This window comes from Eleutherodactylus coqui, chromosome 6, assembly GCF_035609145.1.
Source record: "Eleutherodactylus coqui strain aEleCoq1 chromosome 6, aEleCoq1.hap1, whole genome shotgun sequence".
In the NCBI taxonomy this organism is placed as follows: Eukaryota; Metazoa; Chordata; class Amphibia; order Anura; family Eleutherodactylidae; genus Eleutherodactylus; species Eleutherodactylus coqui.
In genome coordinates, this window is record NC_089842.1 from 105,374,687 (window position 1) to 105,400,046 (window position 25,360).

The 25,360-nt window shown below is 43.5% G+C and overlaps 1 protein-coding gene across 6 annotated transcripts in view; it reads right to left on the reverse strand.

The window, feature by feature from the left end:
• The window catches only part of PLEKHG5 (pleckstrin homology and RhoGEF domain containing G5), a 207,386-nt gene that overhangs the window by 26,762 nt on the left and 155,264 nt on the right, over window positions 1–25,360 (reverse strand). The window contains exon 1 of one of the 6 annotated variants that reach the window (XM_066607337.1): window positions 18,479–18,947. The exons of 3 other annotated variants lie outside the window; for them this stretch is intronic. In XM_066607337.1, the coding sequence (XP_066463434.1) occupies window positions 18,479–18,772 (294 nt within the window). In that variant the 5' untranslated portion in view covers window positions 18,773–18,947. Of the gene's footprint in view, window positions 1–1,168; window positions 1,327–3,640; window positions 3,689–18,478; window positions 18,948–25,360 lie in introns of those variants that run through there. 2 more of the 6 variants (XM_066607340.1, XM_066607339.1) reach the window with 2 other exon arrangements.

Below are 25,360 nucleotides of genomic sequence, written 5' to 3' on the forward strand. Positions count from 1 at the left end.
AACCTGCTCTTTTGTCCTACTCATTATTGACCATTCGGGTACCACCCGTTACCTGACCAGGTATTTTACTAATGTCTTTCAAAGCTTGCATCCCTCCCCTCTGGAAATTTTCTTCCCTGCCTACTATTCCTCAGCGGTTTGCAAGGGTGAATGAAATATGATAATGGAACATTTGAGCGCATTTGGGAAGAGACACACAGATATAGTGGAATGGTTCTTGAATATCGCCGGTTCATCTTAATATACTCCGCTGAATGCCCACAAAACCTTGTAAAGATCCCAATAGAGCTATAGGAGGCTGTTCTTTTGCCCATAATGTACACGTTAAAATGCGGTTTTAGGAAAGCGTTTAGGGAAAAGGAAGATAATGCTGGAGCATAACGTATTTCATTCCCCCTTCCACCACTCATCGGATAGTCCTTTGTATAAAACAGTCATATTACATATCAATACCTGAGGATATGTATTATTGACAAGCTGATTTATATTGGTCTACCTGCTTATCTCTTACCCCCCCCTACTTCCCTTTTCTTTCCCATATAGGTTTTTCATTTAACCATTCAACTAAATGATAGTTGTAATGTTAACGCTTGTAACTGTAATGTAATGCAAGGCTTGTAATTTTGTATAACCATCATTTTGTTAATTAGGGAAGCTAAATCACCAGTGAACACCAGCTCCCCAGCTAGTGTAGGGTCACCCCATACAATGCCCTATATCTCTGCTCCCTGGAGGGTGGGGGTCAATGCTAAATTTTCAAAAGATTAGTAACACCAATGTAAACATAATTAACATACATATTGAATTGCGGCACATAATCAATCAATCGCCATAGAAGTAATGCTATAATTGTAATATTATAATGAGGCGTAATAAAGTATGAGAATATTATCACTGCTACTGCTAATAGTAATAATATAAAATAATGGTAGCAGAAATATCAATCATCTGAATTAATATTAATAACAACTCTGTAATAACATTCTAATAATGGTGATTGATTGGTTAATAACAGTAGTAATAATAACAACTGGTTGTTCTTTCATCTCCTACCAAGAGAAAACACTAAGAATTTTGCATGTCAACAAAGTAAAAGGCAACTACAATAAGCACAATAATAGCAGCACAGCCAAAACCCATCGCATATTAAAAAAAAACAAATACTCACCTCTACCTGGAAAAGCCCAACTCCAATAATAGACTGTATACCATTATGTTTCATGTACAATGCTACTCAGCTTCCCCTAGGTCAGGGGATGTCACAAATATGCCTCTCTTCTCCCTTCCAGTTAATATCAAATCTCATATCTTACTGAGAGAAGGATGGAAGTCTTGCGTCAACACCCAGCACAAAGTCAACAGTCAATAAAGCAGATTGCATTGCTGCTCCGGGTATTACTGAAGTCATGGCAATCGCATTCCTTGCTCTTTTCCCTTCTTCTCTTCCTAAATTGACTCTGTAGCTTTAAGAAAAACAGGCAGAGCATATTTGCATATAGTGGGCAGGGAGAAGAGCGCTGCAGCTGGTGTCATGCCTGTGACTGTCTGCTAATGAGAACTGCTGCTGCTGCCACCCTCACTTTAACCCCTTCCATCATTAGCAGTAAGCAGTGGTTTAACGAGCCTGATAAAGAGATACGTTCCTATATCTATGTATATTCATTATTGCAAAATGTCACTAAGATAGGTCCACGCAGGTACAATGTAGAGTTACATGGAGAGCATGAAGGTTTATTAGTAGGAAGATCAGGATTGACTACACTTAACCCTAAAATACATGACCGAACCATCGAAATAGTCCTCTGACAACGAGATGCCCCCTAGTAGTATTATCAGAGCTGCAGCACATAGCAGTGCCACCTGCATGATGACACTTGAAGTTCCTATCAGTCAGTATTAGCAATCTGTAGTCACTTTATGTGCTGCCATATAGTGCCACAAAATGGCATTGTATTTTACCTCCGTTTTCATACATGGAATTCTAAGTACAGAATGGGCCCATGGGTTCCTACAGGATCATCCAACACAAGTCTGCAATGCATTGGTGTCTAGGAGCCCTCTATTTGCACTTAATAATCTATTCCATTATTTATTATACAAGGTGGGCCAGGCAAAAGTTGCCCGGCGCCACACTCTTATGAAAGCGGTCCAAAAAAAATCTTGTCTTTGTTGCCCACAGCAACCAATCACAGCACAGCTTTTATTTTATCTCAGCAGTATACGACATGAAAGCTGTGCTGTGATTGGTTGCTATGGGCAACAAATACAGGAAAGTTTTTTCAAAGAAAAGCTAAGAAAGTGGTGCCAAGCTCATTTTCCGTGGCCCACCGTGTATGTGGTTTTTGGGCAAAATCTGTGTGCCCTCCTCCTTCACAGGGGGTTGTCACACAGCTTTCCCACACTATTAGTCAAATGTAACTAGTTTTGTAATTTTTCACTCCATTACCATTAACACAGAGCTTTGCCCTTCCGGAACCCAGGAAAGCTATATTAGTGATCATACTCTCACCCAGCTTGACAGAAAAGAGATAAAGCGAAGACATTTATTGCAGACCAGTGCGATGTTTTGTGTTGAAACCACTCCAAATTCTTGCCCAAATTCCAGTGGAACTCAAAACATTTGGAGGGGCTTCAACTCTCCAGGCTGGGATCAGTAAAACACAAACAGCCTTTCTGTCCATGTTTACTAAAACAAACATGTAACCTTAGAGCCAGACAATGTACTGCAGCCTTCACAGGTCCAGGGCGAAGCACAAATAGCAGACTGATCATTCACATACATGTGTCATCACAACATCGCCCATGCCGCATCTCAAGTTGTCAGGTTCCAGGAAATAGGTGAAATGATCAGAACAACATAGACTGATGGCTTCACTAAACAGCCAGGGACTGACCATGAGATAGCAGTTGAGGGATGACCTACAGAGACCATTCCCTCTCCTTTTCCACTATGCAATGGGATAGATGTAACTAGTATGTTCCAATGCAAAATATATAAGAACCACTACCCCCCGCCTCCTTAAAAAAATAAAATAAAATCACATAGACTTTTTGGCACTGCTTTATGTAGCAGGGCATATGTTGGGGCCATCTGGCACTAGGACCCAGGAACACCACAAATATCTGCCCCACCTTCAGATTGAACAATGGGATGATGTTATTTGCCCAAGTGTTAGATGGACCAGGGACCATTGTTAGACCACTTTGGTTACAAGATAACTGATTTCAATAAAGACATGTTAGGACTTGTAGCTCCTCATACATTGGTAATACATGTTACGGATAATAAGTCTGGTGAGTTTTTGCATTATAGATAATATATCTAAAAAACAGATTGTATTAAAAACATTGAATTCAGACTATAAAAACACTGTATAAAAAGTTTCCATCACAGAATAAAATCTTTGGGGGAAAAAAAAAGAAAATTGCGAGTGTATTGGACAGAACAAAATACCTTGTATCCGTGTAAAAATAAGTAACATTTACAAAAAAATAAATAAAACAAAGCAAATGTCAAAAATACAAATAATATCAAATAAGGAGTAATAAGTAACATCTTTTCTAAGTCCCTCTAGAGATCAGCCACTATATCTTTTGCCACAACTACCCTGGAGATGAGCAAGATTCTGCTGATACTTACCTTCAAATCATTTCCTGCCATCAGGACTTCGTCTATTACAGAAAGCCGGTCCCAACTCTTCCATTCTGAAAGTCGACCCATGATTGATCCTGAACCGACAGACTTTTCCTTCATCTCATGAACAGAGATCCAGAATTATGGTTTTTTGGGACATCAAATTAAAAAAAAAACTGCACAAAAATTTGTGGTTGGGGTCTGTGCTCTGGTATTAGAGAACTGGTCTTCTATTAGTCTAGTGGAGAAGAGCCTCATCACACTGGTGGAGCTGGACACTTGTCCTCAACATAGGCTGTGAGGAGTGAGGAACTTGAGAAGGGGGAGATATAGGGCCAGGAGGAGTGACCAGTAAGACCTCATTTCCCTCCTTTCCCCATTCAGGGAGTAAATTACATCAACTCATCAGTGGCTGACAGAGATCAAAGGAAGTCTGAGCTGTCAGACTTGGATTCTAGGTGGATTGGTTGGAGGGTAAGCAGATCACACCTCAATTCATTGAGATAAAGACCTGCTAAACTGTAGACATTGTGCACCAGTGCAGCCATTCTAGAACTGGGTCATTATGCAGACTGTTTAAATTAGGAAAATTGCTGAAGTGAAAGAAAACAAAAACACAAAAATGACAATAAGAACCACAAACAACAAAATAAAAAAATGGACAAATAAAAAGGAAAAATCCAAAGCAAATCTATACTAAAATCTGCACCATTTGGTGCAGACCTGCAGCAGATCTGGTACACGTGGACATACTCTTATATTCACTCTAAGGGTTCCTGCAGAGAAGCAAAGGCGTACAAACGCGAGCGTGCCGTGATTGCGCCATGAAGGGAGCGCTATCACGTGCTTTTGTGCACAACACTGTTTACTGTACTTTTTTGTGCTGCCGGGCCCATTCACATCGGTGCAGGACACACCCGCGCCGTGATTGAACTGACTGGGCCTACTTGGTCCCTGGTGTTATCGATTAACACCGTGAAATTGCGCAGTTCAGACTCCTGTGGTGCCTTGGGTGAGCAAATGCACACCCAAATAGAGCATTTATTTTTTTGCACGTGCACAAACTAAGTGCAAAAACGCAGAATATGAGGGAACCCACTGAAATCAATGTGTTCTATTCTCTGCGGTTTGCGCAAGTGACATTGTGTGTGTATCTTTCCACATGGCAGAATATTCTGATGTGTGTGGAAGCACAGAGCGGATTTTATATGGATTATTAGTATGGATCCCCCTGCATGGAGAATCCGCAGCAGATACAGTAGCGCCAAAGTGGATGAGATTTTAACAATGTCCTCCACTCCATATACTGCGGAAAAATCTGCTGTGGAAATAGACCTACGGAGCGGAGTCTGGATCCGAGGCATGTCAATTATAGCACCGAGATCGAGTAGCTCTCCGATTGTGCGACTCCTTGTAACACAGCAGTGCCGGATTTCAGCTCCACCATGTGAGCCAACGTGCCATATGCGAATCTCTCTTGCGCGGATACGAAGCAAGTACACAATGACATATGTAATTGCTGCGTGCCGTCAATCCACATGCACTATCTTGGCGTATAAACAAGATAGTACATGCTTTGATTTTTCTTAAAAAATGCTGGTGTGAGTGGCTCAATACAAATCAATTTTTTAAAACCACTGCGGATTCATCACGGAAAACTCTCGCAATCATATGAAGGAGATTTCTGAAATATCATCCACATGGCTTAGGGCTTATTCAGACGTGCGTATATCGGCCGAGTTTTCACGCCGGCCGATATATGCTGTCCCTCTCTGCAGGGGGAGGAGGCAGGCCAGGAGCAGTTTGCAATGGGAAAGGCGGGACGGGGGCGGAGCTAAGTTCCACCCACTCCTATTGCAAATAGTGGTGAAGGGCGGAGAGGGGGCGGGTGCTCAGTGCACTGCTCCCGGCCTGGCCTGCCTTCTCCTGCAGAGAGAGACAGCGTATATCAGCCAGGCGTGAAAACCCAGCCGATATACGCACGTCAGAATAAACCCTTAGGCTTTATTCCCATGAGCGCATATACGGAGTGTTTTCACGCCTGGGTGCATCTACGGTACCTATGTGAAGCATTGATTTCCAATGCAGCCGTTCACATGGGCGAATATACGGCACGTAAAAACGCCGTCAGCGCCCAAAAAAGAACATATATGCATCCGCGCATATACGCTCAGCCAAAACGTAGTTCTGGAACTATGTTTTGGCCAATACACGCCGGCGGGTCCTATAGACACCTATGGGAGCAGGGAAAGAGAAGGGAGGGGGGAGGCATTTTTGCAGCGTCCTGAGGATTTTGGCAGAGCGAGGGTTTTCCGGGGTGTGGCGTATTTTTTTCGCTAAAAACAATGCTTGCAGTCGTGTGAACGGATGAGAAAACGCTGGCCATGAAAAAAGCCCATTCAGGCGCTTATACAGAGTAGGCGTGAAAACATAAAAACGGCGTCGCCGTAAATGCGCTCGTGGGAAAGAGCCCTTAAACTGTAAATACTGCGGAATATTCTGGCACACACTGGGCCAAAATACTGGCACACACTGGGCCAGTTCACACACATGAAGCACACCCTTCTGCGTGAATGGACAAGAAAAAGCAAAGTTTAGCTGCGACTTGGTCGCAGATTTTTCTTGATCATGCATTTTCTAACAGTGATGCAGCCAGCGTAAAAATGCAATGCCTGTGTGAATGAGGCCTACCTCTCACAGACTTTGATAGGCTGGCTACAGCCACCTTGCATGGTGGAATAAGGGTCTGATTAGACCTACCGATTTCTTGTTTGAATGAGCAAACGGTGTCAGAGTACGCTCCTGCAGCCGGATTAGACAGGTATTTACATCGTTGGCTCGTTCGTCAAAGAATTCATTTAGTGATTCACAGTATAAGCCTCTTTCACACGGGAAACTAGGCACGCAAAAATCACGTGCGTAAAAAACATGCAGCTATTAGAACCAATGGTTTCCTATGGGAACGTTCATTGGTTCTAAAAGCCGCGTGATTTTTACGTGTGTTAATTTTGTGCGTGTAGCTCCCTGTGTGAAAAAGCGCTTAGTGTATCAGAACGATCGGTATTTAAACCAAACCATCAGTAAATGGGCCAAGAATGATTTTTATGCCCGCATAAAATGAATGGTGAACGAAAAGTGGATAATTTATCCGTTTAGCGGCCGCATTTACACTGAATATCGTTCATTTGATCGATTTCTTGACTGATATATCGTTCAGTGTGAAACGGCCTTAAGAGTCTGGGAACCCTTATTCTCCCTGTCAGACATTAAAGGCATATCTTGTGGATGTCTCAAGCAAGAACACCCCCTTTTTGGAAAAATGCCACTACAGTTTTTGGAGTCAAAGCCAGAAGTGGAATCAGCAGGAAGGAGAAGTATAAGTCTATCAGTCCTCCCTTTATATTTCCTATTCCTTCTAAAGCCACTTCTGGCTTTGACTCCAAAAACTAACATAAAAACGTCAGCGTTTTTCCCCAAAACCTGTGTGTGAAACTAAATGTATCCATTTGTATAACATTGATACAATCTACAAGCGTCTCTGCGATACATTGCTGGATCAATCGTCTGTTGTTGATTGCTGATGTATTGGAAATCTCAATTAGTACCTTCAATTATAAGAATAATGAAATGCCCCAAACAACAGCCCCTTACAATGCCCCCTCCTCGTGAAGTAAAATGTACCATTAATGTTATCAGGCACAGGCATCTATAGTGTCCTGAATTCACATGAGGCTAATGTCAGCGAAGGAAGCCTTCACACGTCATTGTGTCTCTCTATCAATGGAACTTGTGTTTTATGAATATCTATTGCCACGTCCAAACGCAATCTCAACATCATCCACCTCTATTGCCTTACATCGCAGATTGGTTCTTTTGCCTAGTATTAACATATAATGACACATGACACTTGCTCATTCTGCCTAGTGTACCTGTTGTTTCAGGTGTCCCATGTACATGAGGTATAGCACTATTTCTGGCCATTATATGACTTGTATCCTGCATTTAAATCACTTGCTTTCCCCTCTGCAGTATTACTATTGGGGTCAATATAGGGGTCACTATTACTACTGGAGCCACTATGAGGGTCACTATTACTACTGCGGCCAGTATGGTGGTTCGTGTTACTGCCGGAGACACTATGGGGGTCACCGTTACTACTAGAGCCTTTTGTGGGGGTCACTATTACTACTGGGATCACTATCGGGGTCACTATTACTACTGCGACCATTATGGGGGTCACGTACTACTGGGGCCACACTGCATATTTGTGCACGCAAAAAAGAACGCAGATAGGCCCATTGAAATGGTGCGCAAATACACAATGAGGACTCCTTCACACGGGCACTACAATTTTCTGTCACGACTGCATCTCCCGTTTAAGTGCCCGTTCAGACGGCTTGGGTGCAGCGAGTATACACCGCAGCCCAGAATACCTTAGGGCAGGGAGAGAGAGTTTACCTCTGCTAAACTCTCCCTTCCCCCCTCTCGCCAGCTGCCGACAATGGAAGGGGGCGGGAGCTAGTGTTGTAATCTCCCGCCCTGTCCTGTCCCCTCTCTTTGCCGAAAGCCAGCAAGGGGCGGAGAGGGAGTGTAGCAGAGCCGCTGCTAAACTCCACCCCCACTTCCCTTTTCCGGCAGCTCTCATAGGCGCCCATAGGAGTCTATGGGACCAGCCGGAATACAGACCTATCTTTTCTGGCCACCATATGCACTATCTTTTCCAGCCAGCCGTTTTTACACACCGGAAAATCGCCCATCTGAACTGATGCATTGGAATCCAATGCATCCGATGGTCACGATTTTCGGCCAGTGTTTTATTGCGGCAAAATTTCAGCGATGAGATGTTTGTGTATTTTTTCACGTGATTTCATCGTGTAAAAAAATATGCCCATGTGACCTGAACCATTAAAATCAATGGGTTCTATTCACTATGTATTATGCACGCAACAATTGTGCGTGGAATACGCAGCGCAGATACGCTCATGTGAACAAGCGCTTACTACACTATTGCAATCAGCTCTTCGCAGGCAGCTGTACGGCTCATGTGCCCTCAGCGACAATGGCTTTGACACCCCTGATCTAATCTGTTTCACGCTCCTGCTTTTATTGCTGGTTCCTTAACATTGTGGGCTCCAGATGTCTGTTCCCGAAGCCAACAGAGCAGGCAGCCGGGACATAGGACAAACATGGCCTTAACTTATAGCCCCCCCTGCCTGGAGGGCATGTGCAGCATGAGTGACCCCCATATGGTTTGTTTTACCACCAGCCATCACATAATCTTCACAAGCCTCCCTTAAAACAGCAGTTTAGGCTGTAAATTATTTTTACCCTTCGTGTCAATCATGCTCCGTCTGGCCATTCTACAAGGATGTGCAATCTTTGTTTAGCTGGGTCATGTAATGGTAAGCAGCTGGACTTGGTCTGTTGAATCCTCACCTCTGTAAGCTGCAGGTAAAGGTAGGCATACTGCAACAACTCCATAAATAATCCAGACCTAATCTGGTGTCAAAACGATTCATCGAAGATGGCTTATTTTCAGAGTCTGAATAGTTAACTTAAATGATCCTCCCCCTCCCAATAATCAGAGCTTCTAGTGCAATTACATCAGTAGTTCTAGCAACAGATGTCACCATGACTACCATTTACCTTTATTGCATAGGACAGACAACAGTGGTCTAAAAAGCTCCCCACAGACTCTATTACTAAGCGTCAGCAAAGTCTAGTGCATGGAACAAGTAGGTATGTAAAAGGGTATGTGCTGCAGCCATGAAACTTACCCCTTGAGGGCTTATTCTCACATGCATATATCGACCGCAATTTTCACGCTACAATTTAATGCATTGAATTCCAACGCAGCAGATTACATGGGTGTATGCCCATGGCGTAAAAGAGCCCGGATAGCCAATATAGCGCCAGGCAGGAAAGATAGTTCTGGAACTACCTGGTCGGAATACAGCCGCTGCCATAGACTCCTATGGGAGCAAATGACAGCTGTCGGAGAGGGGAGGTGGCAGGGAGTTTAGAGTTGTTTGCAATGGGAGGGGGCAGGACTGGGACGTAGCTAGTTGGAAAGCTACCACCCAGTTCCGTCCCATTGCTGGCTGCCGACAAGGGGTGGAGAGGATGCTGGAGCTTAGCACTAAAGTTAGTTTTGTGCACCCGTTCACGCATTATTACAGCGCCAGTGAGCGAATGTAAAAACGCTGATGCCCGTGTGAAAGAGCCCTAAATCAAGTACAATATCCTACCAAAACTAATTGGACTCTTGAGCAAGAATCATAAGTAATATTTATCTACGTGTGTTAATACTTAGTGGGGCTCCTTTGGCCCTAATGATATAGGATACTCTCTGTGGCATAATTTCTACTAACATCTGATACACTCCAGCAGATATTTCCCTCCATTCATCCTGCAAACATCTGGCACTCAAAGAAAATGGATGCTGTTCATATTTCTTGACTTGACGTTCCAGTTTGTCCCAAAGATATTTACTAGGGTTCAGGTCAGGACTCTTAGCAGGCCAGTCCAATAGTGGAAAATCCATATCATCAAACCAATATAAAACAGCATTGGATTTGTGACATTTTTGAAAGTATTGCGCACCATTCCCAGAGTACACCTCTGTGTTCATGGTTCTTGCCACTACAACCAATGAACTGAGACCATGCCAGGTAACACCTTCCCAGACCATAACGTAACCTCTGCTGTACTTCACACAACACACTCAGGCAAAAGGCATCCTCCAGGCTTCCTCCACACCCAGGTATGTCCACCTGATTTGTCACTCTCTAGAACGTTCTTTCATTGCTCAACTGTCCAATGATGACACTGTTTGAGCCATTGAAGACAGGCTGATACATCTGCTTTGTGAGAACGTGCCAGACTTGCAGGATGAATGGAGGGTAGTACGAGCTGAAGTGTTTCGGACATTTGTAGAAAGTATGTCAAAGAGAGTATCCCATGTCATTAGGGGCAAAGGAGCCCCACTAAGTATTTACACATATAATACTATTTTTGATTCCTTCTAAAGTTTCCAATTACTTTTGGTAGGATAGTGTACGTGCGGACTGTGCACTGCTATTAGATTGCAGTGTTTCTAGTGACACAACTAGGACTGTTTATGTTAATCATTCTTATGTTCATTATTGCACTGTTTTCCCCTGCTAAACATTAATCATGTTTTAATTGCAGGTTCCGTGGTAGTTAAACAGTTAACTTCTAGTTATGCTATTGTACACGGTTTTGGTCCTGGTTATGAGTATAGATGCTGGAGCGTGGTGCCATATGGGGCTAGTCAAGAATGGAGTCTGAGACCATAAATGAGGCTGCTTTGTGCCCCTATTGTGGGTTGCTACGTAGTGGCACAGTGGAGTGCATATAATGGACAGTGGGTTTGTTATACAGACCCGTAGGGACTTTATGTGCTACCGTCCAGGGCTTGCCACCTACTATGAGGCTGGTCTCTTGTGATATGGCAGAGGAGCGTTTGGGCTGCTTCAGACACCAAGGCCTGGGTACAACTGCTATCTCTATACGCTCTAAAATTACACCCCAGCATATCTATCCATTGGCCTTTTGCAGTCAATGTTATATTGAACAAAAGACTAGAAGATGACAAATTCAGCTCAGTTACATCGGTCCATCAGTTTTCCACTGGGCTGTCCTACCTACAGGCCCACAGTAGTCTGAGTCACCCCAGTTTATTCCATTTAGAATACATAATTCATATGAAGTCAGCTGCCGAGCAGCCACATTTTATCTGCACTAATTGGAATTCCACCTCCACATACTTTCCAAAGAGGCCAGGTGACATTACTGTTATTTAGGAATGGCTTTACAGTGGTGACATCACTGTCCTCAGCAATGACATCACTCCGCTCCTGATATACGTTCTATCGGACAATTCTGACATCATTGATCCTCCAAACAGAAGTGATGACATCACAAATACATGATACATATGTTATTCTCAAAGTCTGCAGAAGACACCCCTGCCAAATCTTCCCATCTGTCTGCTATGTGCACCATTATCTCTCATCTTAAACTCAATGAGACAGATGGTTCGTTACCGGATTCTTGTACAGAGACCGTCACAAAGCTTTGTCACTTCTCCACGTCCCTTGAATGATTTCCCTGTACACATTCTCACATCATTATTTGGAAGACAAAAGGTTCTGCATGGAAGCAGCTGCTCAGATAATACAGCACAGATTACACTGTCATTATCATCATCATCATCATCACCATGGAAGAAAAGGAGCAAAATACTATTTGATTTTATGCAAAATGGTGACAAAATGCACTTGCAAGTTGGCGGTTTACTATAACAATGCAGCAGTATTATGATGGGAGAGGCTGATGTAAGTCACACACATGTATGTAAATGTATCTGGAAGATTTCAGCACTGGAGAAGTGTCAGAAAAAGTACTTATGTGGGAAGGGGAATTTTATGGACTCACTGTCAGTCATCCAATTGAAAAACGATAGTCAGTTTCTCTTCCTGGCTGAGAACAGAGAACAATAGACTTCTTTCAATGCAAAGTCAATAAAGATAACACAGACTATGAGTTTAGTGTCTATTTATGCAAATATTTTGGACATCAGGTCAGGGGTTAAAGGGGTTTTCCGACTTTATTAAAAAATTACTTGCGGCAGATAATGGTGTAAAATAGAAAAAAAAACCTTTTCAAAGACCTCTAGCGTTTCAGAGGTGACTGCATTGGTCACTTGCTGCTCATCGCTCATGTGATCATTTGGTCAGTCATTGGCCTCAGCGGGTATCTGAGCAAGAAAGGCATATGACCGCTGAGTCCAGTGATTGGCTGAGTGGGCATATGGCTGCTGCAGTCACTTCTGAGATTTGACAAATGAGGATCAGAGTGGCTGCATTTGAGGGAGGAGGACATCGGAAACATGAATATGACCTTTCTAACATTTTACACCATTGTCTTCCTCATGAACTTTTTTTCTGTCGGTAACCCCTTTGACTGGCCATTTAGGCATTAGAGTAGTACTTTAGGGCCAGCATTCTTTACCTCTTACAGCGTTTTTTTCGGGACTTACTGTTGATGTTCTATCATACTAGGAGTAACTGATGCAGTGCCATTTTTAACTTTGTGGCTGTGTCTGCTACTGCAGCTCAGCCCCATTTACATAACACTAGGCGCATGGGCAATACTGCGGATACTGCAATGAACAGGCCATGTTGCTCTAGGAAAATCAGAGGCCCATTTATTCTGTTGGTTGTTGGGGGCCCAAGCCTACATCTTCATACTCATAGTAACATGTAAGGCTGAAAAAAGACCTATGTCCATCCAATTCATCCTATTTCCCCCCAATGTTGATCCAGAAGAAGGCAAAAAAAAAACCAATAAGGTAGAAGCCACATGGCTTAAATGTAGCATATGCAATAGTCAAATGCAATGTGTTGACCAACCTCAAGAGTATCATGACTGCATAGAGATTGCAAGGGGCCCATGATCCTTCAACTTGGACTTCATGATGAATTTTGATTGTGTATTAGATGTGGTAAAATTAAAGGTTACGGTTCTCATTGTCTGACTTTCATTTTTATCAAGCATATTAATAACAATAGTAATAGACTTTCAACAGTTGCAAGAATTATGACTACAGCGGTGGAGACTTCAACTTTTTACTACAGACGCCCTATAGAGCTCAGAACTTGTTTTCTGTGGGGGTGGGGGGTTCAGCATGGCCTGTCACTTTTGCATTAAGAAGAAAATGACAAATCAGTATCTGATTGCAGCCTGGTGATTCCTTGTTTAATGGTCTCTGTCACTAATGGACATATGATCCGTGTTGTGATGAAGCTTTGCTATATTCCTTTCTGGAAGTGTTATGTATATAAACAAGGGGACACTTAAGATGAACGCACAGGTCACTCGGCCTGGAATGCCAGCCATACTACAAAGGAAAAGTCTAAAAAAACAAAAAAGATAAACTGCGCTCATTCTAGCGAATCATCTCTTCCAGAGGTGAATAATATATGAAAATCACATGACCATAATGGGGGGCGAACAGCTGTGCGGATGCTTGGCAGACTCAAGTGTACCTAAGGGCGCACATACTATAGAAGAAACACATTCAATTACTTTGAGGTCTGTACAAAGAAGGGAACCCGACCTAGACCTATTCCCTTAACTTAGGGTTTGTATGATGCCACACCAGGTGCTCCTTATCTACAATCACAGGAAAAAAGTGAAAGGGAAATGGTCAGAGGAGTGTGCTACAGAGGTAGATCCTGGAATGGTGGACCGTGATTTGGGTTGATGTCAGTACTGGGCCAAGTGGGAAGGTACCAGGGTCCTTAGGAGGACTATAACTTGAGGATTATAACTGGCATGTTGCTAAAATCAGCAGAGGGTGAGGTAGCAGAGGTGCCCACTATGACCCAAAGTACAACATAAACTTGTACCTGTAGCCCTCTCAGCTTTATATTTGTCCCAATTATGGTCCAGAAATGACCTTTTGCACAATCCTTCTAATGTCCATGGTTGAAGACTGCAGTAGACATTGAACATGCCCTGTCTGTTTGACAAGATGGTGTCAAGATTTCTAGGAAATACATAGGAGGACACTAGGAGCTTTCAGACGCTGCACTAAAACCTGCTCCTCCGTAATTCCTGTGAACCAGATTTTTGGTGAAAACTAACACTGATGTGTAATTTGCTGATGGAGTCAGGGCTGCAGCCAGGAGGAGGTCACTGGATGAGGTTGCACTGGTGGAAGAAGGAGAAATGCAGAGGGCATTGTGACACTATTTTGGTGCAAATTAGATGATAATAGGTTAACAAGTGCTGCTGTAGCGAATGAAGGCATCTTGAGAAAGACGTTCTCTCTAGTTGGCTCTAGACCTAATATAACTGTTGGCTGGTATGACTTATCTTAGACATCACAATGATTCTATGATAATCTAAGTATTATTCGGTTGAGGTATATGGGTGTATGCATTAAACCTCTTGGGTCAGAATTCTTGTGCGAAAAGCCACAATTTTGGTGCAGGTGTCAAATCTGCAACTTTTTGAAGGTTTCTACCAGGCCCAGGCATTTTTTTAAAATTTTTAAGTAGGGGGAGGGGCTAGCATTACTAGGCGTGTCTACACACAGCTTAGCAGACTGACTATAATTTACACCAGAAACAGATATAAATTATAGCTGAAACCCACGCCAGTTCGTTCCTGACACAGATTTCAGTCTGACGCACGGAAGAGCCACCAGATGCAATAAATGTTTCCTATATTAAGAAGCTTACACCCCTCATTACATTTGTCCCACTTAGGCTGGTACATACTTTGACCAGCATATAAAACACGAGTCTATGTATATATGCCCTACTGAGCTTTCTGGGAAAATAATTACAGTCTAGTGTGCACCTGCAATCCCTACAGGGCCAATGATCAGGATTGTGGTTCCTTCATAGACTAGAATTAAAAAGGTTTCCCCCTCCAGAGAGATTTATCACTAGGATGTGCTACACATGCCTGATTATAGAGGTCTGCTTGCTGGGCCTGGAACTTCCAATATTGCTGAGCGTATGTGTGAAGAGAAAGAATAGTGTCACCTAGTGGTCAAAGTATCACGAAAAATTACAAATGATTACATTAATTTACTAAATACTTTATGTATTGATTACCATGGAGTTCTTGCCAAGTCTCAGACAGGTGAACACATGAATAAATAAAGTTGTCCCACTTCTAGCTTATTTGCTGCAGGAAGCATACAGCTCCATACATCGTGCATCTAATGCGTATATGATTATTTCAAATACTCAAAGACAACATTTTTTTTTATACCTATGCACGAGAAAAAAAAAAGAAATGTTTTCCATTCCAGACCAGTGGATTCTCATATTGATTGAAAATTAAGAAAAGTACACAGCAACCAGTATTGCAGATATGCCAAAGTGTTTGCCAATATATTACCAGCTGTTGTCTCAATGGATAACCTTTACCCACATTAGACCTTGTACAAGTCATTATAGAGCAATTGTGAAGGGAAACATTGGCTCCTTCATCCTCTAGTAAACGACTATACTCCTCAGTGACTCCATTATCAGCTTCACACTACATTACTCTAATAAGCCACTTTGTATATCAAGGTGAATGGATCACACATTATTGTGCTCATGAGACCACGCGAAAGCCGAGCTGTGCTATAGAGGGACCTCTGATCAATATCGGAGGAGGCCCATGAGCAATTGTCCCCTTTTTGTGCTTTTTACAATCTAGACTTTGCTTTGGCTATCGCTCCCAACAAGACATACTATTTCCTTCCATGTGTTATAGAACTACAAATCCCAGTGTGTGCTTACGAATGCTAAAGCATTAGAAAACGATATGCGAAACAGTCTTGAGGTTCAAAAGTGCTTCAACATCAGATCTTATCAACACCTAATGAGCCGTAAACACCAGCGTACCTTGGCAAACAAAATTTGGACAATAGGGAGCAATATACAAAACAAGGGTGTCTATGGCGGCCTACATGGAAATTTCATGGGACAAACTTTGGAATCATGATGCATTTCACCTGACAGCAAATTAAAATTTCAGTTAGGCCTTTTTGTACAGTGATCTCCATTTTACCCCCTCACTGGTATGTGAAACAACTGTACTCAAAACAGCATTTATCACCAACTTACTCTCTGTGGTCATTGCCCAAATAGGACCCATTCTCAAATTGTACCTCCCTTTTATATCACTTGCATAAACTAACAGGCATGGACAAAGTTATGGGGGATCACTGTTTGCCATCCGACCTCAACCCTATTGCTCAAAAGGGTCCTATACAATACTATATTATATATAAGATGACAGCAGTATAATTAATTGCATGTCATTATGATAGGTGGATGCAGAGTGATGGCCCTTCAGCTTCAAATTGAGTAATGAAAGAATGTTGTTATTGATAGCCAATTAGGGCTCCCACCCACTGGCGTTTTTTTTCTCCACTGCGCTGCGAGAGTAAGTGAAAACTCTCGCAGAGCAGTGCGAGAAATCGCAGCGATATCGCTGCGCCAGTCTTTTCAATGGGGCCAGCGGCAGCAGCGCTAGCCCCATTGAAAAGATAAGGAGAATGCCGCGGACTTCTGCCACAGCTGTGACAGCTGTTACAGCTGTGACAGCTGTTACAGCTGTGACAGCTGTTACAGCTGTGGTTGGAGTTTCCTTCATCCCTGCGGTCCCCGCTGTGGCAGAAGTCCGCGGCATGCTATCCCATTGCTTTCAATGGGATCGGCACTGCTGCCGATCCCATTGAAAGCAGTGGTTTCTGAAAAGCCCCGCAGAATGATTATCGGAGAAGGGCTTGAAATATAAGGCCTTCCCCGATAATCATAAAAAAGTGGTTAAAAAAATTATTAAAAAGTTACCTCTCCTGCTGTCAGACGCGTCCTCCTGCTGGCTTTTTTTATGATTATCGGGGAAGGGCTTATATTTCAAGCCCTTCTCCGATAATCATTCTGCGGGGTTTGTCAGAAACCACTGCTTTCAATGGGATCGGCAGCAGTGCCGATCCCATTGAAAGCAATGGGATAGCATGCTGCTGACTTCTGCCACAGCTGTGACAGCTGTCACAGCTGTGACAGAGGGTTCCTTCATCCCCGCGGGGATGAAGGAAACTCCAGCCACAGCTGTGACGTCTGTCACAGCTGTGGCAGAAGTCCGCAGCATTCTCCATATCTTTTCAATGGGGCTAGCGCTGCTGCCGCTGGCCCCATTGAAAAGACTGGCGATGTTGCAGCGATATCCCAGCGATTTTGGGATATCTGCCTGCATTTTTTCCGCACTGCAATGCGAGACTTTAACTTTAGAATCGCATCGCAGTGGAGAAAAAAACGCCAGTGGGTGGGAGCCCTTATTCGCTCACGACCCTTGGCAATACTAAAGGAGAGCTCCCTGCAATAAAAGAATACATTTTCTTAACTGAGCTGTCTACTTTAAAAAAGAACTGCAGGGTTCCCGCACCAGTGGAACCCCCTCATTTGTCAGGGGACGTACCTCATCCCCACAGAACTTTCTATAACGATTCACTTCTCTGCTTCAGTGTCTGATTCATATACAATTGTATTGACCTGAATAGGAGGCGTAAACAATTGCACATGTGTCAGACCCCCTAGTGGATTAATTGGGATTTTCACAGCTATCATGAACTCTAGGGCTCCATACTAAAAAAAAACATTGTATCTTAATTAAGTACATTAAGAAAACACTCTGATTCATCCTTCCTCTTGCTCCACAAAAGAAATATAAAAAGGGAAGGTTCACTTTAAGAAAGTCACGTTCAGCATGGTGCAGTCCAGTTCTTCAACTATGTCATTCATGAGCTTAACCCTTTGTAATCCAATTTTGGATTCAGGGTTTCCTAGGGGGTTTTCTCTTTCTGCCATTATACAAAGGCGCCATCTGCGGGTTAGAGCCAGTACTGTAGTATGGGACATGCTGGAGAGGCCCCCCCCCCGACAACAGAGTAGCCAGTAATATACAGTAAGAATACCCTGCCGGATGTCTTCTGACATCAGGGCTGTACAGCCTTCAATCAGAATGTCTTAAGACGTCAGACAGTGGATTGGAAAGGGTTAATACACAACTAAAACAAACTAAAGCCCAAAATCAATGTTACAAAAACACCACTGACAAGCTTAACCTTCGGCCGCAGCTTACATTGTGGATTCTGATGATTTACTTACTTTCCCTTTAAGGCAGGTAAGTCCACAAAGCTTGCTTAAGGTGCATCATTACAGGATTATTTATATGATCTCTACTTGATCTGCCCATGCAAAGCATTCATTAGAAACCACAGACAACTTGACCCAATTTCTTTTATACCTCAGTGTTCTTGTCTAATATTCTATCTAGAGATGAAGACTTCTTTAGGGGTTGGTTTAACGGAAATCCATACTGAACGCCATCGGGAGTCTTTTTCTTGGCTGAAGATTTTGAATTAAAAAGCTGGATTCTTGCCGCCACTAAACCAGCAGCCACCACCAACTCAATATCATCGTCTCTTCCATCGGAGGGACAATCATTAAGAGACGTGAAGTTTTTCAGATAACCCTCTCCAGCAAGATTGTAGGACTTTTCTTCATGCACATACCACGTCCTGGTCCATAGACCCTTCATCTCTTAGTATTAGATCCAGGCAAATATAAAACAAAAGGAGACCAAGGAAATCAATCTCTTCACCACGGTGAAAATAAGTCAAGGATTAGCCGAATTTAGCCATAAAAACTTTCCAAAAGTTGACCAGATTTGGAGCATGTCCGTACAGCTGCTCACATTTCCAGCTCTAGCAATGTAAATCCAACCTCAGTGTTTGTGGGATGTGACCATGTCAAGTAGCACTTATTGCAATGACTAAGGCTTCTTGAACATGATTCACCTTTGATACTATATTAATGCAGGAGGAATCTTCTGGCAGATATATTGGGAACACAATTAGAAGTGTTTTGATCGTGATCTCTGTGGAGACCTGTTTATGGCCTTACTGTTAAACTACTTCCCAGTACTATATCAGTACAGTAATACTGGATAATGACAAAGTAGAATTTGTACAGAATTTGTCCTCTTTGGGCATTTTCCTTCCCTCAGCAGTTGCGAAGGTCACCAATATCAGATCAGTGGGAGTCTGACTCTTGACACTCCAGTCGACTGAAGGTGTCACGGTGCTCCAGCATCCCCTTCATTGGTGCCTCGTATTGCAGTTCAGCTACATCCAGTTGACTGGGTCTGAGGAGCTCAAAGCTGTAATACCAGGTACAGCCACTACCAAAGTTGCGAAACTAAGCCTAGTAAACAATGAAAGAAATGTTACACTAAATGAAGTGCTGTGGCCCCTTTGGGCCTCATGTTACCATGCGGCGGTTGTGGCTCCTCCCGAGGCGGCGGCATGCTGGGTCCCGCAGTCGGGGCGCGTCCCCCCGACTTGCAGTCCGGCTGCCGGGGGCGCGGGTGCCAGCTCGGCGTGGTGCTGGTGGCTCGCGGCACAGTGCGCACTCTTGATAGCCCTGGCAGCACTGTGCTTACACCTGGGAGTGCAGCGGCCGTGCACGAGCTCCCTTTTGATGTGCTATGGGAAGTTGGCCATCTCCCACTCTCTGCCTCTGGGCGGAGGCTTCTGTTTAAAAGTCTGGCAGTGACAGCAATCACTGCCAGTTATTGGTTTCCCTCAGGTTGCTAGCTAGTCTGCATCTGTAGGTCTCCTGCCTCTGTAAGCTTGTCTGCTATTTTGTTACCATCTGCCAGGTTGTTCCATCTGCCTCAGTACTATCAGTATTGTTTCATGTTGGTTGTTTTCATCTGCCTGTCCTGTCGGTAGTCTACCCATTTCATCTAGGTATGCCAGCCTGGATCCTTCTCAGTCCCTAGATAGCGTAGGGACAGCCGCCCAGTTGCCCGCCTCGGGTTAGCCAGGAGTGGAGGCAAGTAGGCAGGGACAGGGGTTGCGAGTAAGATCCAGGGCAACTTTTTTTTTTTAGACTTGGGTATGAAACGCCAGTCTTAATAATGTGAGCCAAAGTGGTATCCCAAAGGCACCAAACCCATGACTGTTGGTAGGGACCTATGAACATTATAACCGTGGGGCTTAGATCACCATTCTGACCCAATGAATAGGGCTACCTAAACTATAACAACTCATTGCTAGGGCTTCTTAACATACTCACACAGCCTTGTAATGTGAACAAGTATCAAGGCCTGACCACAACTTTAGTGACCCAAACTCACTGCATTATAGATACCTATGATACTTTCAATTCGAGTCAATAGACCGAAGGTTGAGCGAGGACATTCGTCTGTATTACAAGCTCATAAATCCGTAGCATATTTCAAGAGCAGCTGCAGTGATGTAGTGAGGGTTATTTCATCTGATGGTGCTTGAGAGAGATGGGAAGGTGGCTTAATTAGCTAATTAAGCATCAGCTGAACCACTCAATAAAAATTGGAGCGTTTCGTTTTGGCGGGAAAAGAGTTGGAGCAGTTAGAGGTGGACAGAGGGCTTATCAGGACTACTGATCAGGCACTCCCCTCAGGGTCAAGACCTTCTCTGAGGAAGCAGCACGCCTGCCCACCTATCCCCCTTTCGTAGTCGCTGGCACTTATTATGGATGCGGTTGTCCAGTTATTGGGGAACTAACTATTTTGAAGATAGTAGAAGGCTCAAGCAAGATCGCTGAGTGGGTTATTTGTTTTTAAGTACATATTTTGTGCTTTTCCAAAGGCATTATACCCATGACTGTTAGCAGAGGAGCCTATGACCATAGTAACCCTGGGGCTCAGATCACCATTCTGACCCAATGTATGCTCAGTTAATAGCCTGTGTGTAGATCATCAATCTTTTAATATGCTTGCATTAAAAAAAATGTGCTACTACTGAGAATAAAGTTTAAAGTGGCTGACACTAGGGGTCTCTCTTCCAACACCTTTGTAATCCACTACCTGTCGTTGGGCATTTGGCTTCTCTAATAACAGGAACATGGAGACACTGCTACTCACTACAATCAGCTGCTGCCTTGCAACTGATTGGAGCAGGGCTATGCATGGCAGCATGAGAAGTGTGGGAGAGGAAGTCCCAACTAGTACAGTACTGGCAGAGTGGCTGGCTTAAGACATGCCCCCACCTATAAGTGGAGTGCAATCAGGGCCACAGAAAAATAGAAAAACCTACATGGGAAACTGAATTGATAGAGCTCAATCTGGGTGCAAACAGCAGCAAAGCAGTAACAGATGAGGACCTGGGCTGCTTTTGAAAATCTTTTAAAACTTACATAGACTTTAAGTGTATATATATATATATATATATATATATATATATATATATATAATATGACTGGCAGTGCGGCCTATGATCACACAGCACAGATAAGTATATAATAACATCTATATTTTTTTATTATTGTGAACCTATTATATTCTAGGGGGACGGAAAAACACTTTACTGTGTAGGCAAGATTCTAGATGCTTTCTACTTCCAAACATACGGTGCTGAAATGTTCTCTGTTAATTAATATGTTACTGCACGCTCCTTACAACTCAGGAGTCCTTGGAAAAGTGATCAGCAAACACATTAAAGACTTTACAGCTTAGACTGAATAAACCAATCCTGGTTAGTAGCTTATGTCCAACCTAATAACCATCATTCAAATAAACAGATGATAAGGGAAACACTAACTAATGGTGTCTATACTATGGACCTATAACAACCAAAACAGAGCCGAAGTCCAAAACTTCAACAGGCCATCTCCCGATCCTGATATAGGATATAACACACCCAAATCAAATTGTATTTGGACCTAAAGGGTGTAAAACATTTGGAGTATCTGCTCCCTGTTGCCTCTTTAGGACCACTATGAGGAACTGATAAGTCCTTGGCTTTTCGATCTTCATTTGGAATGATTTCATATGCAGTTCTTATATTATGCAGGTTTGAAGACAATATGGTGGAATCTGCGGTAAAGCAGTGATGAAGTTCTTGTTTCTGAAAGCGATGTTGGCCAAAAACATTCATGGTGACTTGGTGCAAACATTAGGTGACAAGTGCTCTTTATATTCCACCCTGAAAAGTTGGGTTGCCAAATTTAAAACCAGCCACTTCAACACCAATGATGAAGACTATTCTGGGAGATCTGAAGCGGTGCCTGTTCCAGAAACCATAGATGCCATCTATGACATGATTCTGGAAGACCAGCAAATTTCTGCTAAGAGGATAGTGGAGGCTCTGAACATTTCCATAAAAAGAGTTGAGTCCATAATTCATAATCATCTGGGCATGAGGAAGGTGTCTGCCCAGTGGGCCCTAAAATGTTTGTCAGCAGTTCAAAAACATGCCTGAGTGCAAGCCTCCTCGGGAGTTCTGCAGCGTTTTTGGCAGGATGTTGATGCTTTCCGGTTTTGACTGGTGATGGACGAGACATGGATTTTTATGTATGTTCCTGAGGCAAAAGAGCAGTCAAAAGGATAAAGACAGTGGTTTCCCACATCCAAAGAAGTTCAGAATGCAGAAGTCATCATCCAAGGCGGATTGCATTTGTCTTCTGGGATAAAGATGGGATACTGCTTGTAGACTATGTTCCGAAAAGGTCTACTATCACAGCTGTGATTACACAACACTTCTGCAAAAACTGAAAGAGGCATTGAAATCAAAAAGGCGTGGAACGTTGACCCAAGGTGTCTTAGACACAACAATGCCTAATCCCACACAGCAACCATTACCCAAACTCGCTGGCACCCTCTGACCCTCCAACCAAAGAAATTCTATCTGGATGGGTTGAAGCAGTCAGGGATCATGGAACAACTGTGATTTTTCATGGTCAAAGCCAAGAAGGGGGAGTGGGACTTGTTATTTCTATAGCACCAACTTATTTTGCAGCGCTTTTAGGTAATTTTTGTTGGGCATTCATTTTACCGAACTCGAAAGAGTTGATCTTGAGCAGCTACCTGAACCATGTGGGCATTGAACCCGCAACCTTCAGGTCATGAGCGAGAGCTTAGGACTATGTACTCATGCCTTAAGACTCTGCACCACACGAGGCCCTTTTATCCCACCACCAGAGACAGCTGGGATAAAAGGTACAGGATTTTTCAGAATGTCCTGTCAGCCACTACAGTCAGCCTCTCCCCAGCCTAACTTGGCTGATAACAGGGAATAATAGATTGCATCCAACTGCACAGCTAGACAACATGGGCTAGACTTCAGGTTTAGTGAATCTTTATTCACAAGAGGGAGGTTTCCCAACTCCACTCTGTATAAACTACATGGTGGAACAAAGTCCCAGGGCAATAAGACATAATTCTGTATTTATTTTGTAATCAGCCTAGTGGTACAGCCTTGTACTGAGCACTGCTGAGCAATAAACATGTGACACTGCTACTACAAATGCCAACATTCATGTAATCATGAAGATATGGCAGTAATTAGATCTAATCTCTCCTGTCTTAAGGAAATAGAAATATTTTCTGCTCATCACGGTTTCATACCGGTATAACCTGCCACAACGAGATGTGGACAGAATGCTGTGTATAACCAGGCTGATTGACTCCAAATTTATTCTGCAGTAGAACAACAACCCTAAACATGTAGCCAATGTCATTATAAACCATCCTCAGCGTGAAGAACAACAAGGAGTCCTGGAAGTGATGATATGGCCCCACAGAGCCCTGATCCCAACATCATCCAGTCTGTCTGGGATTACATGAGACAGAAGGATTTAAGCAAGCTACATCCACAGAAGATCTGTGGTTAGTTGTCCGAGATGTCTGGAACAACCTCCCTGCCGAGTTCCTTCAAAAACTGTGTGCATGTGTACCAAGAAGAATTGGTGCTGCTGTGAAAGGCAAAGGGCGGTCACACCAATGTTGATTTTATTTAGATTTCTCTTTTGTTCATTCAATTAACATTTTATTAATTGACCAAAAAGCTATAAAGTGACCTTTCACACGGGGCAGGGTTAGTCTGTGCGGACATTTCTGCATCAATGTTATCCCTATTGGTTTTGAATTCCACATATGTTAAAATCCTTCAAAACTGCGAGATTAAATTCCACATCGGAAAAGCTTTCTGCTGCGGAACTTAGGACGTCTTGCTGAATTGTTGTTGCGGAGGTCTAACAGGAGATGTAATGCCACAGGTTCAGTTATTTGGTTCATTTTACTGTGTTATGCTCACGACTATGAAAATGTCTTTGAAAAGAATGATTGGTGTGGGTGAGAGCAGTAACTAGGTTTGATGGCTCAAGTAGAGCATGCCCTGATGTGGGGGTGGACAACATAGCGGGCATCAAATACGCAGCACATAGGTCACACGACATAACATGACTGGAAAAGGAAGAATGAGGGGGGAGTGGAGCATTTTAGTTTCCGGAAGACTGGGAGAAAGAGAGCCAACGAAAGAAACTCGTAAGAAAACAGAGAAATAAAAGTAGATGGCGTGCAAAGCAAACTGTTGTCAGGCCCCGAAGACTAGCAGTACTCTAGACAACCCAGTGTTTGGTCTGAAAGTGTCTACGAAGAAAAGAACCATCACATCATCTTGGACTCCCACCACCCGCTTATACCCCGGTTTCATCTGTGAGAGTAGTGACTGTCCAGTTTTGTTTCCTTAAAGGGGTTGTCCCGCGCCGAAACGGGTTTTTTTTTTTCAATAGCCCCCCCGTTCGGCTCGAGACAAACCCAATGCAGGGGTTAAAAAAAAAACAACAGATAGTACTTACCCGAATCCCCGCGCTCCGGTGACTTCTTACTTACCTTGCGAAGATGACCGCCGGGATCTTCACCCTCGGTGGACCGCAGGTCTTCTGTGCGGTCCATTGCCGATTCCAGCCTCCTGATTGGCTGTAGTCGGCACACGTGACGGGGCGGAGCTACGAGGAGCAGCTCTCTGGCACGAGCGGCCCCATTCAGAAGGCAGAAGACCGGACTGCGCAAGCGCGTCTAATCGGGCGATTAGACGCTGAAAATTAGACGGCACCATGGAGACGGGGACGCCAGCAACGGAGCAGGTAAGTGAATAACTTCTGTATGGCTCATATTTAATGCACAATGTACATTACAAAGTGCATTAATATGGCCATACAGAAGTATATACCCCAACTTTGTTTCGCGGGACAACCCCTTTAAGTGAAGTTATATGTGGTCAGTGTATTGCCTTAAACATTACCTAATGGCTCGCCAACCCTGTAACTATCTATTCTACAGTTAATTTGGGGCTACCAGTCA